This window comes from Danio rerio, chromosome 8 (genome assembly GCF_049306965.1).
Source record: "Danio rerio strain Tuebingen ecotype United States chromosome 8, GRCz12tu, whole genome shotgun sequence".
Taxonomy (NCBI): domain Eukaryota; kingdom Metazoa; phylum Chordata; class Actinopteri; order Cypriniformes; family Danionidae; genus Danio; species Danio rerio.
The window spans coordinates 42,910,576-42,928,302 of NC_133183.1; the positions used below are offsets into that span (position 1 = coordinate 42,910,576).

Consider the following 17,727-nt stretch of genomic DNA (forward strand, 5'->3'; position numbering starts at 1 on the left):
TGTAGTGAAACATGAAGTTTATCGCACTGTGAAGTAGCTGGATACACCCAGCCATTTAATTAAGAATGCATGATTGTGCAATTCAGGCCTCAGTGTTTTGAAGCATGTGTGTGTGTTACAGAACATCACATGTAAGAAAACACACAGCATATAAACCTTATGAAGTCTGAAATGAAAGTTCACCACCGTAACAGACCTTTCAACACAAAAATGAACTCATATTTAAAATGTGCTTTTACATTCAAAAGATGTACTGACGTAATTCATACACACACCTCACCATACTGTCAAACTGAAAAAGATGAAATTAATTTAATAAGTTCATTTTACTCCAAATTTTTAAAAGTTGTTTGTACTTGTTTTGTTTCTCTGCAATTGACTAGTGATGTATTGCAAAATAATGATTATCGTGACAGCCCTAATCTCTGGCTTATGACCCTAGGTCAGAGTAGGTATGAACGGGTGCTGGTTGAAGGTTGGGACCACAACAACCTGATCATCAGGCACAGAAACTAGTGCACTACCTGAAATGTTTTTGTTAATGTAAAAATATACCTCATTCTCACATTGTAGCCTTGTTTATCTTTACAAAACAAATGTGGGTGTTTGTCTTTGCATGGTTGGAGAGGTGGTGTCCCTGCTATATCAAAAATAATATTGAATATTAATATATTTCAAGGAATTGCAAGAATATTATCAAGTATTGAAGTTAGCAATTCCAGTATTGTGACAACACTAGTATTCACTGCCTGATCCACAACTATAATGTATGTAAGTAAATATAAATAGTGTGTTACATAAAGTTACATTAACAGATTCTATCACTTACAAACACTTAATCATAACGATTGTTTTGATAATAGTTTGTGAGATTTATGCAAACAAATTGCACAACTTATTCTATAATTCAATTCGAGAATAACCTTGTAACAACAAGTGTACTGCTGCATGTTAATAGAGATACCCGTGTTCACATAAATGTTGTGTTAAGTTGACTTAAGGGTCAAAAACTAATCCTGGCACCATTTTAACAGCAGAAAAAAAAAAATTCTTGTTTTTTTTGTTTTGTTTACATTTTTCTCTTGAAGGTTGTTTACTTTTTCTATTATTTATGACCCCAACATAAAAAACACATATATACATATTTGTATATGTGTGTGTGTGTGTGTGTGTGTGTGTGTGTGTGTGTGTGTGTGTGTGTGTGTGTGTGTGTGTGTGGTGTGTGTGTGTGTGTGTGGTGTGTGTGTGTGTGTGTGTGTGTGTGTGTGTGTGTGTGTGTGTGTGTGTGTGTGTATTCTATTTCCATAATTTATGCAGGCTGTACACATTTAGGGTATGGTTGTATTTTGGGTCCATTTTTGGCCCACTAGCTATAAAACCATTGTTACACCACAAAAACTACTCGCACACAGTAGCACAAACATGCTCTGTGATCTGTGGTCTAAATCGCATGCTGCAAAAGCGATAAGGGCAGGTCTAAATCCACTTTTGCTATTTTAATGATGGAAAAAAATGCTTTGCGCCCTTACACGTGGTCTAAAAGAGTTGAGCTTATACTTCTAATGAGTTATGGGTGTGTATTGAACATAATGTGCATTAAACCAATCAGAGTCTCATCTCCCCTGCCCTTTAAGAATCACATTTGCTATTTACATGGCAGAATTTGTAAGTGGAAAAACTGAACGAAACACTAGCGAGTTAAACAGAACATCTGCAGCGAAGATAAACAATGAGCCTTCTCCATTCGCCCTCTGTCTATTCACTTTACTTTTACTCTTTACTTTACTCCTTTTCTTTCGTGGATAAGGAAACGGTGTTGTACGCACTCCAAATGAAGACATCCATTAGCCTAAATGTTTCATTTGGTTTGTTAAGCGTAAAAAATTGTTTCAAAACTATTCCTAAATTCCGTTCTAATTTCCAGCAAATGAATAAATTAACAATAATAACAAAGACTGGTCAACTGAGTAATATCCAAACAAACTTCCTTGTTATGCCTGTCTGCATATGTCTCCAAAACGTCTTGTATCTATTAAAATAAATATAAATATGCATATAATAAATACTACTACTAATAATAATACTGCACAAAAGCAAATAGTCATGAATAAACTGAAAAAAGCCCCCCAAGACGAAGAAGGCATGGAAGCAGTAGTTTTATAATTATGTAAAAAATGTTTTTTGTAATATTTTAATCCTGTAATTCTTTTTAATTTGTAAAGGTACTTGTGAATTGCTGTACATCCTGTGTCTATTTAGCAATGTGTAAGTGTTTAAGGCGCATAACTAACAAGCGTTGTGCTGGACTTTAGACCAGGTTTTAGCTGGTCAATTGCGCAGTCTATTTTAGTTCGTCAAAATAGCAACGCACCAACAATGCACCTTAACACAACTCCTTTCTAGACCGAAATGCCAATTAGTCCAAAAAGCAGTGCAAATGGATTTACCATTTAAACAATGTGGTGCAAAAGCTGGAAAATTAAAGTTGTGTTGGTCTGAAAATTACAATAAATCCCACCAAACATGTCTTGCGCCTTATTGCGTCGGGTGTATGATAAGGCCCTCCTACAAACAAACATCCAAACACACACACAAACAAAATAAGAATCTACTACCCTAACATTTATAAATGCTGTCTTAAAACCTTTTTAGATTTATACAATAACTTTTAACAATAGAAAAATCAACCATTATCTTCAGTCAAAAACAAGTGTTGCCCTCTGATTAAACATTGATGAAATTCTGCACACTGATGAGGGAAAACCTAGAGATTCACAGAGTTTGTGAAGAACAAGAGGTTGTTTTTTCACGAAAAACAGATATAAGAATTGAAATAAAGTTTACCTGCTGTATTTTTTTTTTTTTTTTTTTTTGCTTGGTTTAGCGAAGGCAGGTTACTTTGACCCAAAGGGCGAACTTACTTACTTACTTACTTTACAGGTTCTACAGGCAGTAAGTTTCCACAAATGTTTTGAGTATTCTGACCTCATCGGGTTTTACAGTACAACAAACACACAAAGAGACAGCTCACAGTTTAAAAAACAAAACAAAACAAAAAAACAGGTTCACAGACTCTGCCATAAATCTTTGTTGTGTGTGTTATAGCACACTAAATGCGTGTCATTCAGTGTGTGTGTGTTGTTGACTCACCAGCCGCCACCGCCGAGCACATGACAAAGAACATGCCCACAGCGATTCTCTTCAGAGACGAGGGCAGCAGGCCTTTGCGTTTGAGGATGGGGTCTACCACTTTATCCTTGAGGGGTATCAACATGAGGATCAGCACGGCGTCAAACATGGTCAGCCAGGCCGCAGGGAAGCGGAAGGTATTCTGGGAGAAACAGGGGCAAAATTACAAGTCATGTTTACAGAACACAGGCACGAACAAAGAGAGAGCAGTGTGTAGGTCACTCGTAATGCTCAGGTGCTTTGTTCTTCTCCATTTGTCCTCCGTCGAGAAAGTAAGTACAAGCTCAAATGAGAATTCTAGGAGAGTGTTTGAGAAAGAGAGGGAGAAGCAGGAACATTCCAGCAACAGTAGCGCCCTCATGTGTCCAGTGCTGGTGTTTGGATGTAAAACTCCACATTCAGTGTGAGGTGGAAGGACAGGTCTCTTAATAGCCCATAAAATCATTAATCACTTGTTAAGTACTTCAATATCACATGGGGATTGAATAGCATGCGTCAGAGCACCTGTTTCCTAATAAATGGCTGATTGCTCCTTTCACGTGCGACTGATGTGTGATGGAAAACGCAGCAGAGAGGATAAAAAAGGGAATCTCACACAGCAGGACTTTTTGGCAATTGTGACAGATTTGGAAGGACAGTTTTGAGAAGGAAAATTAAAAAGCTACAGCATTAAGGAAGTTTATTTCTTAATAAAACAGGCAGTGTTTGTTAATCTGTTGCTGGGAGGTGACTTTTTTGTGTGGAAATTTAGGAATTTTTTGACAAACATAAAATAACTTGCTTGATAAGCATTTAATGAGGAACTGAATGTGTATGTTCATGAGGGAAAATAAATTGTGCAGTGTTTGTATTCACCTCTTCTCCACGTCCAAGCCGGCACAGCCATTTGAATCTTTTAGGCTTGAGACTTCCGCTCGCATTCACTTCCATTCATTTTTAGACTCGTTATGCTGCTTAATTTTGCAAACTGATATTTTCTTATTGTATAATTCTATTTTAACTGTATAGTCATGGGCACACTTGTTTGTAGAGCAAGTAGTTTTCTGCCTTTAATATTCCTAGTTACTTTATAGGGAGCTGACAAGGAAGTTCTGAAACAATCGCAAGACGAGCGCACCAAAATTAGCATCATTTAGTACCACTTGGGATTATTGAATCAGAATTTACTGATTCAGAATTTCATAACAGTTTTGACACACTCAAAAAAAAATCTATAAAACTAACAAGAATTTAAACTTTTTCATTTTAGAAGAAATAGTAAATGAGCAAGATTTGCCTATGAAAAAAACTCTAGTCATTACCTTGAGACATACTTGCCAAACCTCTTGTTTTTGCTGGGATTTTCCTTTATTTTACAATTCTATCCCATTGTCATTCCGTTAAAGTATTTTCCGGTATTTCTCCTGTATTTTTAATCTTTCTATGAAAAGTGAAAGCAGCATCAAGGAGCCTCAAATGTGGTATACTTGCAAGAGTTGTTTAAGAGAATTGTGCTTTCGCTTTATTTCGGCTTGACAGTAAGTTGAAATTAATGTTAAAATGGCTGCATTCACTTAATTTCCATTAACGTTATAGTATCTGGAAGCAGCCTTGAAGATGCTGGCTGAGACTGAATATCTCAGTGATGCAATGTCAGACACAATGTATTCAATGGAGATAGTGACATCACTATGAGGGGTAGCGTTAGGTGAGCCCATTTAAAAGCATAAGATTCAGATTGTATAATGTAAGCTCTTCCATCCAGGCATGATTTATTTTAAACACAACTAATTTTCTCTTAAATGAGCATAAACAGTTACAAAAGTAATTTAATGCTTTGATTTTGATTTTAGATCAGTGGATTCTTAATGAGACACCTCTGTTGTTTGTTAAACAAAACAGTGGATTAATGTCAATGTTTTTCAATTCTTTTAATGTTTGTTATGTATTCTATCATTTAAAGCTCTGAATTACCATTAAGGAGTCTGAGGTCATTTTGGAAGTTCTTCTGTGTAGACTGGGTGTGTTTGAGTTTATTTGTTTTGTTTTGTTTTGTTTATTGGGAGGGGGGTATTCAGTATTTTTACATCCCTATGTTGACAGGTATGCCTCGAGGTTGCACACACTGTAAAAAAAAAAAAAAAAAAAAAAAGCTGAGTTCCACACTGTTCCCTAATGTTGGGCCAACACAAACTGATTAAGTTAACTTAATATTTTAACAAATTTAAGTACATTTAACATATAAACAATTAAACTGTCCACCCCTCTAAAAACTAAGAATTGTGTTAAAATAATTCATTTTAAATAAGTGTTTTGAACAAGCAGCAAAAGTCATTTTCTGAGCGCAGATGTTCTAAGAGGTTTGAAAGTCTGAATGAATTCTACATTATATACTTTGTCAACATGCATTAAGTTTTGTGGTGAATTAATTCACAGAAGAAAAAAAAAACATTTTGGTAATCTTAATAAAAAATCTGAAAATCTATTTAGACTCTGGAGAGGCATTCCTTAGTTTGACAGAATATCCTTAACTACCCTGCACTTATCTTTGTTTTGCTTCAAGTGAAAGATGGCAAAGAGGTGTGCTGCAATAAAATGGCTTCATTTGGAAATTAATTATTTGAAGTGTATTTTTTGTGTATTGTTTAGCAATTTAAACATACTGGTTGGAAACTTTAGAAACATTTTGACAAACAATAGTATGAATAAATGAATAAAGTTAAGAATAAGGATTTTTTTGTTACATTTCTTAATTATAATTTGCTTATTATTAGAATATAGTTGTGTGGGAATGAATGCAGCTATCATCACTAATGTTAACATAAAAACACAAGCATTATTCAAGTTAGTGCTTTTCAATTTGTTTTTAATTAAATGAGCACATTCACACACACTACTAATATACTAATATATATACTATACACAATGAGCCCTGTCAGATGAAACACAGCTTACTGTAATTGTCAAGGTTTTTGGGGTGTTCTTGCTTACTAGCCCAAGACAGAATACCCCACACACACATGTCCATGGTAGTCTGATCTCAAGAGATATCTCTTAAATGTACCCTGAGCAAAAATTATACTTCTGGCTTAATTAAGAATCACATTTACATGTGTAGTTTAATTTAATACAGTTAAGCTACACTCTGTGTCCAGTCTTGCTATTTCACAATCTCTTACATAGAGACTCAAAAGGGTTATATTTAACTCAGTGTTTCTCATTAATGTTCCTGGAGGACAACCAACTCTGAACATTTCCCCTGGCTGTTTTTTAATTTATCTCACCTTTATTTGTATAGCTCTTTTACAATGTAGATTGTGTCAAAGCAGCTTCACATACGAGATCATAGTAAATTAAAACAGTGTAGTTTTTAATTCCAAGAACACAGAGAATGGACTCACGTTCATGTGGAGAGTCTAGCCAAGTTATCTTGGAAAAAAAACTCTGGAGATCGTGAGAAAACAGAATGCGTCCTCTGAGAAATGAGATGCTGCGTTCTTTCATGGTTCTTCCTGATGGTGACATGACCTTCACACGTTTTTAATGGCAAACTATTTAAACATTACAGCATTCATACAACGATTAAGGGCCCTATCATACACCCGGCGCAATGTGGCGCAAGCCGCGACGCAATAGTCTTTTGGTAGTTTTAGCTTGGCGCAAGAGTCGTTTTGAGGCGTTTGAGGCTTTTTCAGTTCATTTATAACAATTTGCTTTTGTATAATGTTATTATTATTAGCAGTATTATTTATTATATCAATATTTATAATTGTTTTATTAAAAACAAGCTTAGATTTGCCCACCTGTCAGGTTTTAGACCATATGGGGCACAGCATGTGTTTTAGGATATAACTCAGGTTTTTGAACACACTTCATTAATATTGTTCATTTATTCGTTTGCTGGAAATTAGAACTGAATTTAGAAATAGTTTTGAAACGAATATTTGCGCTTAACAAACAAAAGTATTTATTTATAGACTAATTGATGTCTGTGCGTAAAGGTTTCCCTATCCAAGAGCAAAAGTGAAAGTGATCCATTATCTCTCATTCTCACGCAGTAGATGCTCTGTTTAACAGTTTTCTGTTAAAAAAAAACTGTCAACTGTTTACTGTTTGCTTGTGAAATGCTCATTTTTTCCACTTAGACTTACTTTGCGTCCTGTAAATAGCGAATGCGCTCTTGGCGCAACGCAGCTGACTCTTAAAGGGAATAGGAGATGAGACTCTAATTGGTTTATTCTCAAAACACACCTATAACTCATTAAGAAAATAAACTCAACCCTTTTAGACCATGTGCCACGGCGCAAGGCAGATTTCCCGTCCTTAAATTAGCAAAAAAGCATCCTGACACGACCTAAAAGCGTTTGCGCCCTGCGTTTTGCGCTCTGCGCATGGACCGTCAAAATAGAGCCCTTAGTGTTTTTCCCCTTTTCACAATATGTACTATAAAAGCCTTAGAAAAATAGTTAGTACAATACAAATAAAACTTATTTTAATATGAATTTTAGCAAATAAACACCCCTAATGTGTTTATGTCTTTATTTTCATAGTTTTTACAGTTACCATCTCATTTAAGTACACTCCTAAGGGAAATAAGTTAAATCTCTGAACTTAATAATATATTATAATATATAAATATAATTAATATATAATAATAATAAATCTATATAAAATGCTGCACTTCCAACCTCCTATATTCAGCCACATTGATTCCTGTGACTTCTTGAGCGAGTTTTGAACACGTGTCTGCATTAATGGGGCCTTAATATTAAGAACACATCCGGGAACTTGCATGCATCCTCAGTTCTTGCGGTCTTGAGTTTTAGAACTGAACTTTGGCAGTTGATGATGACATTAAACAAGAACATAAGAAAACAAGATCGCAGAAGAACGCATATTAAGAAACAGCCCATGTCTCCTTAAACTAACACACCTGATTCAGATCATCAGCTTATTAGCAGAGACTGAAAGACCTGTAAGGGGTGTGACAGACAAAGGAGACATCCAAATCAAGAAACTATTTAAGGAACATGGTTGAGAACCACTGATTTAACCATTTATTTATTTTTGCCCTGGAGGGTCAATGAGCTGTAGAGTATATCTCCACCCTGATCAAACTGGTTTGCAGGCTCATGTGTTTGATAAAGGTTAGAGCTAAACTCTGCAGCTCACTAGCCCTCCAGGCGAGATTTGAGGTTCCCTGTTCTATTACTGTAGTTAAATAACTCTAGTGGGTCAGATTTGAGGAGCTTTTCACAGAAAACAGAACATGATTAGTGGAGAGTAACTGATTAGATGAAAAAGTCAAAAGGTTGACGACTCTTTCAACTATTTATCTGCAGCTGCATATCTCCATGAGGTCACACTGAAGGAGAACAAGCTTTTAGGGCTGTTGAGAATTCATTAGCTAAGAAATTGGAACTTTAGCTTCAGCGTGAGCTTCATTTTATTTGGAGGGGGGAATAATGAAGTAAGAAATGATCAAGTGAATGTTTTACTTGATCTTATCCACCACCACCATCACATCAGGTACAATTAAATATTCAATTGTGTTGTAGACACTAAAGTAGTTCAGTTCTACTGTTCTGCCAGAGATTCAGTGCACAATTATGTATTGTGACCTAAAGTAAAGTGTTTGAAAGACAAAATGTAGAGCTTGACTATTTCTTGAGTTCTTCAAATGTCTTGTTTAACCGGATGAAGACCTGATGTAAGTCGAAACGTTTTGACCTAAAAAATGTATTTTGATCTAGAGTGTTACCACAATACATTGTGTATGATCTTTGTAAACAGTATAATTAAGGTCAGAATAAGTTTGGCGTTTAATTTTTACACCTAAATATCAGTTTCTGTGAATGAGAAAGCATTTCTTTAGCCAGCCTTCAGTTCTTTGAAACATTAGACAGGGGCTGTCCAATTCTGCACCTAGAGGGCCCTTGTCCTAATTAAATGCACCTGAACCAGATAATCAAACTCTCTCAAGGCATACTAGAAACTTCCAGTGAGGTGTGCTGAGACAAGCTGAACGCTGTAGAACAGCGGCTCGCAGTACTGAGTTTGAACACCACTGCATTAGACACTTTAATGTACTGTGTGCTTTCTAAAGTATCTGTGTATTTTCTGTTTAATATGTACAGTGGGGAAATTAAGTATTGAACATGCCATGCTTTTTCCTGGGAATAATATTTCTAAAGGAGCCGTCGATGTGAATTTGAACCAGATTTTGATAAAAACTCAAACAATACAAACATAAAAAAATTATTTAAAAAATCTGAAGAATTGTTAAGTGCAATAACACTGAAATGACACAAGGATTAAGAACTGAACTACTGAAACATATTTAATACTTGATATAAAAGGCTTTTTTGGTGATGGCAGCTTAAAGACGACTCTCATATTGAGAATGAAGTCACGTGCATTGCACAGCAGTGCAAGGTAAAAACCTTGATGGTTCTGTGAGTTTTGTCCATCCAAACTGGTCTTTACTTTGTATTTTATATTGGATTCAAGTCAGGTGATTGGCTGGGCCATTCTACAGCTTTATTTTCTTTCTTTGAAAGCATTTTAGATTTTCCTTGGCCGTGTTTTAGATCATTGTCTCGCTGAAATGTCTTCCCTGGTTTCATCTTCATCATCCTGGTAATGTAGATGTTGGACTGAAGCAGCTGATATTAATTTACAATGATGAAGGGCAGAGAGTTGTTGAACAAGTACTGAGAGATTTTAGCTGCTGTCTGGGCTTTCACTGCCATTCTACACCTCCCTTTCTTTACGTGTTCAATGCTTTCTCCCTGCCTCATTTTATTTTATTTGTAAACTAATAAATTAGTTTTCTTTGCATATACGGATTTATTTGGTTGTTACCAACATCTGGTGAACATTTCATGACAACGGCACCTTTACAAATTTGTTTCATGATAAGAATGGTGACATGTTCAATACTTATTTTTCTTTTTGTACTGTATGTAGACTAAGAGGTTGTTTACACCTGGGGCCTCATGTATCAACGCTGCGTACGCAAAAAAACTTTGCGTATGCCAGGTTTCACGCTCAGAATCGCCCACGTTTGGATTTACTAACGATGAACTGAACGTGGGAATGTGCGCAGCTCCACGCCAGCTTTATAGCTGGCATACCCACATTTTTTGTGCATGTCTGTTTTATTTCCATTGGCGACTTCTAGAGGCAGTTGTGTTAAATTGCACTCTACAAAGTATCTTTGACCCTTGGAATGGCAGCTGTATGAGACGGGTTCATCTAGCAGGTATATAAGGTTTCCATACCATACAGTTGACCAGCCAAACATTAAAGCGCAATTTGCAGCGGTCGCCTGTTTTCCCAATGTAATGGGAGCGATCTACTGCACACACATCGCTATAAAGGCGCCATCTGAAGATGAATTTGCATGCGTGAATCAGAAACATTTCCATTCAATAAATGTGCAAATAAAATATGATGCACAGACTTAATGATTTCTACTTGTCTTTCTCGTGATAAATAGTAGGCAAAATCTGATATGTAGCGGGGAAAAAAAAGAAGAATGAGTTCATCAGACGCTGGATTCGAACCGAGTTCATGCTTGAACGCGTCAAAACATGTTGCCATTCGTTTTACGAGCTGCGCCACTGTGATTATTAAGGATGCTACAACATTTTACACATATAAATCACACTATTTCTTTTTTAAATCCACACAGTGCGATGTTCAGACTTAACTGTGTTAACTGCATCAGCTAAACTCTCTCCACTCTATGTTTTTCTTTTGTTGTTAATATCAGAGGACAAACTTGCAAATAACACCGTTTTCTCTGGTCTACCTCCGAAAGCAGCACCTTCAATTCACATTCTGTTCAAAGTTTCTCTTCTTGCTTGCTTTTGCCTTTGCTTTTTCGTTGGGTTTTGCCAAAGTATAGTCATTAGCATATCCATACGGGGGAGGAGGCAGGGAGGGGTTTTGCGCTCGTGCATGTTGCGCTCAGTTTCACGTTCATTCTGATGTACAAAAGAATATGCGTGGGATTCGGCGTACGCAGTGTTTCATACATCTGAATTTTTTCAATGTTTTAGTATGATTTCCACGCAAGTCTTCATACATGAGGCCCCTGGTCACTTAATGTGTTTTTTATGATCAGGGAGCCATCTGATCATGCACATTGCAGGTGTAAATTTACAAAAATAAACATGTGAGAGCATGTTATAGGCTATGTGGCAGCGAGATACAACTTTGCTAATCCAATACACATCACCACAGATGGCAGTTTGGGATGTTTTGTGTTTTTTCCTTTTCCATTTTTTTTTTTTTTTTTACTGGTCATTAACTGAAAGATGACTAAAATAATTTAAAATATGCAAATATAAAATGGCAGTATTAACAACAGAGATGCATCACATGCCTAGTAACAGTTTTTTATTTCTAATAATATAAAAAAACTGTGTTTTGTTTGTTTACAAAGGAACATTGCTTTGTTTTTATGGAAGCAGGTTATACACAAATGAATGAAACCCTTTACAGATTTGAATGACGTCTTGCACGTATCTCTATGACAAAAATAGACTCTTCATTTAGCCTATAATGACTGTAATCACGGCGGCTGCCTTGCGCACTTGTAATGATGTTTTACTGGAACATGAGTGAAGTACAAAGCCTCCTGCAGCAAACATATGAAACCATTTATATGCCAAATACCATATATAGCTTATGTTTCTGTAAACAAACTGTAATTAAATGCAGTTTATCTGATGCTTAAGTCTAGATAACTTAGTCAAATCCACCGGCCACTTTATTAGGTACACCTTACTAGTAGCGGGTTGGACATACTTTTGCCATCAGAACTGCCTTAATCCTTTGTGGCATAGATTCAGCAATGTACTGGAAATATTCCTCAGAGATTTTGCTCCATATTGACATGATAGCATCACACTGTTGCTGCAGATTTGTTGGCTGCACAACCATGATGCAAATCTCCCATTCCACCACATCCCAAAGTAGGGATGCAACGATTAACCGATTCCACTATTAACCCTGGTTTAATTTGTCACGGTTAATTAATCGTAAAGGCTTCTCAACACCGTATCTCAGCATGGAACAAAACTGCTGCAGCTTAAAGTTATGCCAACTGTGCACTAGTTTAAAGTTCCGAACTTGTAAACATTACGCACGCACATTGGATCAAAGGCTGATTTTAACTACAGTATGGCTGATGAGGTTTTTAACTACTCAAGCTATTCACATATCCCATCTTTTACGCACACAAGTTCGCTATTTCCAATGGAGGCACATGGGTTGAGTGCATATTAGTACCTTTCAGACAGGTATTCAGCAGTCTTTGACTACATTTGTTTAATTTAAAAGTGAAATACTTAAGTAATATGATGCTTAAATTTACATAAGACAAAAACTATTTATTTGTTTTTGTTCTGTCATTTATTTTCAATACAAAATTAATACTCATGTTTAAATGCCAAAAGCATTTTCACTTATTTTTAAGTACAAAGATAAATTAATTATATTGTTTGTTTTTATTGTTATTTAGTGCTGTATTAATTGGTTACTGATTACACTTTAAAATATAAGAAGTTTTCATGTGATTTTTCTAATCTAGTAGTATTTTGAAATGAAAGAACACATAATAATCGTGATAACCGTGAATATTGTTCAGACTATAATCATAAAACCAAAATCTCTAATCGTTGCATCCCTATTCCAAAGATGCTCTATTGGATTGAGAACTGGTGACTGTGGAGGCCATTTGAGTACAGTAAACTCACTGTCATGTTCAAGAAACCAGTCTGAGACATGGCACGTGATCATGCTGGAAGTAGCCATCAAAAGATGGGTGTACTGGTCATAAAGGGATGGACATGGACAGCAACAATATTCAATATAACAACACAATGCTCGATTAGTACTAATAGGTCCAAAATTTGTCAAAAAAATATCTCCCACACCATTATACCACCAGTACCAGCATGAACTGTTGAGGGATCCATGCTTTCATGTTGTTGATGCCAAATTAGTGTGAAAGTGAAAATCCCAGTGAATGAACAGTTTCTGCAATACTCAGACCAGCCCGTCTGGCACCAACAACTATGCCACGTTCACTTAAATCACCTTTCTTTTCCATTCTGATGCACAGTTTGAACTGCAGCAGATTGTGTTGACCATGACTACATGCCTAAATGCATTGAGTTGCTGCCATGTGACTGGCTGATTAGAAATTTGCATTAACAAGCAGTTGGACAGGTGTATCTAATAAAGTGGCCGGTGAGTATATACAGTAGTGAAGGATTTGAAGATCAGAATATTAGCCATTTAGCACAGAAACATTTATGTACAGTATAACAAAATGTCAAAAATTGCAACTATTTTCACATAATCCGATCAGAGAAAACTATGAAGTGACTAGGCGTAAACAAGAACAAAAATTCCTTTGACACACATGTGATGACAAATACATGATCAGATCCACCAATTAAAAAAATATATATACAAATTTAGATTCTTCGCATTTTAATTTTGGCCGCCGCAGGAAATCATCTATCCTCATTTTACACACAGACAGGCCTTGATGATCAGAATGAGCAGCTGTGGGCAGATAGTCGTGAAGCGAAAGTTAAAAAACAGCCCAATCCATTCTTATCTCCGTCTAAATTGCTTGTAATTAACTCAAAATACCCGGCACAATATTTCACCATCTGTACTTTTTAATTGACGTTAATCAAATAATGGCTGTGAAATACAACACCAGAGGCCTAAATGCCCGGAGCTGGAAAAGAGGTTTATTATGCAACCATGCCTGCAGGTGTAGAAGGGCGTAGAACTCACACAGAGAGGCACTCACATACACTAGAGCATTCGGAGTTTAAGTGGCAAGCATGTCTCACTCAGCATGTTTGATCTGAATTCTACAACTTCAGTCAGTCTGGAAACTACTGACGTTTTTAACACTTTTAATTCTTCAGCGCTCTCCCTTATTAAATTTACATTTCTTTGACTAAGCATTGCTAATTCATACATGTCCCTCCAAGCACTCAGTGAGTCTCCCCTTCATCATCGTTCACTTTTTTATTCTTCATTTGAAGTTGCCAGTTTGCATCATTCTATCATCATATCATTTTCACAACTGGTGTCTGTTATTTTTTTTTTCTAAGGGTTTCTGCTAATTAAGAGCTCACAGTTCGGCCTTGTTAAACTGTACAGTGGATTCCCTTTAGGCTGCGCAGTCCACCGAGACAAATCTGTGCCGGCACATGTTCATTTAGAAGGGGAAACCCTTGTGTGAGAGAACAAGCGACAGATGGGGATTTGCACACTTGGGTACGGACTCTAGAGAAACGTTATCGCACCCGAGACAGAGAATGCAAAACTGTGAGATTTCTATTGAAATGGGAAGCTGGGGAAAGACCTCATGTGCTTTTGAGTCATCAGTGTTTTCCCAGAATATTTCTTAAGGAAATTGGAGTGGCAGCCAAATATCTGCTGTTTGTCTCTTGTTATGGTTTAAGTGTAAAAAAGAATTGTTGCTGCTTTACATTTACTAGATGAATCAAATAAGCTTTTGTAGTCATTTCAACTAACATCAATCAAACTGATTACATATATTAGGTATAACAGTAAAACAGTTGAAACCTGATTAACTTATTAAAATAAATGAGCTTACTAAAATAAATAATAAAATATAACATATATTATTATATATATATTTGTTGTCTTGACTTGTCATTACATTTTTACAGTGTAATGAGGGAACAAATTAAAGTACAATGCAACTTTATTTCTTACCTAAATATATTATTAAACAAATTCTTAAATTAACAGCCTTAAAAGGGCTCAGTATAGAAAATATGGATTTTGTTTCTCCCATACGGCATGCGGTATTAATTCCAAAACAACTACACTTTTCCAGTAGTTCCTCGCCTTCAGTATCTTGTTTGTCACAGGGGGCATACATGACATGTTCCTGAATTCAAAAGTGAAAGTGCTGAACTGCAGTTAAAGTCAACAAATTAATAATTTGTCAAATAATTCGATAACTGATGCACATGTAAACATCGGCACCGTCTTTCCCCCCTGCGTCTATGTTTGTTTTGTCGCTGTGAAAATCAGTGCATGCATGCAAACCCTTCCCTCTTTCACCACTCATTCCCATCTAAACAAAGCTGGACTCACTCACTTTCCTGACTTTTTTCAAACTAGAGGTGTGAAAACCCCCTTCTGAGACAGGGGGGTTTCATGGCCCTTTAGGGCGTACTCACACTATGTACAGTTGCCTTGAACAGGGCACATTTGTCCCCCCTTCCATACCCCCCGACGGCCCGCACTTGCATGCATTTGGGCCAAACACTAGGTACAGTTGCCTCGAACCGGGCCAAAGCACGCTTGTCCCCCCCTCCCGTCTCCCCCGACGACCCACACTCACACCATTTTGGGCCTCGGCACGCTTACGTCATCGCTGCTGTGCTGTTCAGTGAGAAGCGCTCTCACTCACTTAGCAGCACAGTGGAGATTTCTCTTGTTAAATCGTTTCAGTCGTTTGATATGCAGTGACATGCAGTCAAATATTTCGCCAAACAGTCCTTAGGGATGCGGTGATACACAGTCAGATATTTTACCGGACAGATCCGCCACTTTTGCCGCTCATAAACAATCATAAAGCGCACAGCTGAAGGCGCACAGCTATCGTGCAGTGAAGGGTTTGCGTATTTAATAAGCTACGGCAGTTTGCGTTCACTAAACAGTAAGAATGATTAATAAATCCATATGAAACAGTCCCTTAAAAAGTCACGTCTCGCTTTCAGTTTCGGGCTTTGGCGCGGTACGCTTGTGTGTGAGTGCAAAACGCGCCAAAGCCCGAAACTGAAAGCCCAAGTGAACTGCGCTCAGGCCCACCTCTTCCAACCGGGCCAGGGCCGGCCAAGTGAACCGTGCTTGAGCCCGATTCAGTGCACTCACACTTCTCAAACAACCTGGGAAACGGGCCTGGGCACGGTACGGATAGCATAGTGTGAGTAGGCCCTAAGAAGCGCTCTCGCTTAGCACAGTGGAGATTTCTTTATATCTTTATAATGTTTTAATTGTTTGGGATGCAGTGACACACACCGAAAAAATGTTTTGCTGAACAAATCAGCCACAAGTCCTTATGCTGCAGGAATTAGGAGGTTTGCTAAAGGTGTAGCTGTTGTGTTGCACCTTTAAAAATCTACGACAGTTAGTGTTTATTGAACAGTAGGAATGATTAATAAATCCATATGAAATAGTCCCTTAAAAGTCATGTCTCGTCTTTAATTTCAGGCTCAGGCACGCTTTGCACTCACACTACACTACTGAGTCCACGTGAACCTCACTCTGGCACACCTCTTCCAACCAGGCCAGAGCCGGCCAAGTGAAATGCATCTGAGCCCGATTCAGAGCACTCACACTTCTCAAACGATCCAGCAAACGGGCGTGGGTACGGTCTGGATAGCATAGTGTGAGTACGCCTTTAAAGAGAACGCTCTTTAAACAGTAAAGAGCTTTCAAAATGTATTAAAAAAAGTGAAATGATCTAAATGACTGACTTTCCACTCTTCATATACAGTAAAGCATCTGTTTAGATCAGTGTTAATTGATTATTCCCTTTAACTGGAAAAAAAGCAACAAGTTGACTTTAAAAAGTGAGTAAACCCATTGTAACATGGAATTTTTAAGTTGATTTAACAACATTCTATAATTATGTACAGTTTATTTATTAGACAGGTTTACTTACTTTAAGTACAGTCAAGTAATTGTTTTAAAAGCAATAGGTCTAAGCAAAGTTAACTAATCACATATACAGTGTACGTATGCGGCAATAGAAAAATGTGTCAAAAAATCAATACTTAGTTTAGCATTATTTCATATTATTTTTACTATATGGATGGATGGATGGATGGATGGATGGGTGGATGGGTGGGTTTGACCTGCCATTCATACTTTCATTTGTGGACTAATCAAACCATTGTAATTAAATTACAAAAAAAAAAAACTGTTATACATTTTAAAAAGAGTAAGCTTTCAAGATGTATATAAAAAGTTTAATTATCTAAATGACTTAACACACAACCGTTCAGATCCATTTGGCCCTGTGGCTGCTGTTTTGACTTATAACACTTTAATAGGCAGCATAAATGTAGGCTGGTAAGCTGATGTGCTCATCATTTATTCTGTGCAGTCATTTCAACCAAACATTGCCACCTATATACTTCACAGAATACGTAGACCAGACTGACTAACAGTAGTCCAACAGTGCTGCTCATTTTCAGCACATTTTGACCTCTGCAGCAGATCAATAGATCTTTTCAAAAATATGTACGCTGAAAAAACAAACAAAAAAAAAGTTTCTGCTAAGTTATTATAAACAATTTATTTGGGTTGAATTTAAACAATCAAATTAAATGTATTAATGTTCAACTTAATTTGTTTGTTTAAATTCAGCCCAAATACATTTTTTACAACCATCTTAACTTTAAAAAAAGTGTAAATCCAGGGAATCATCTTTTTCAGTGTATGTTTTTCACAAACCAATTTTAATGGAAACTAAAT

General features: G+C 36.7%; 1 protein-coding gene across 10 annotated transcripts in view; it reads right to left on the bottom strand.

Moving 5' to 3' along the window:
* Positions 1 to 17,727, bottom strand: part of slc15a4 (solute carrier family 15 member 4) — a 163,327-nt gene that overhangs the window by 119,614 nt on the left and 25,986 nt on the right. For all 10 annotated transcript variants that reach the window (XR_012383625.1, XR_012383628.1, XR_012383631.1 and 7 more), the window contains 1 exon segment: positions 3,151 to 3,331. Coding sequence is in view for 1 of the 10 variants with exons in the window: in NM_001320529.1 (NP_001307458.1) it covers positions 3,151 to 3,331 (181 nt within the window). In the remaining 9 variants the exon portion in view is untranslated.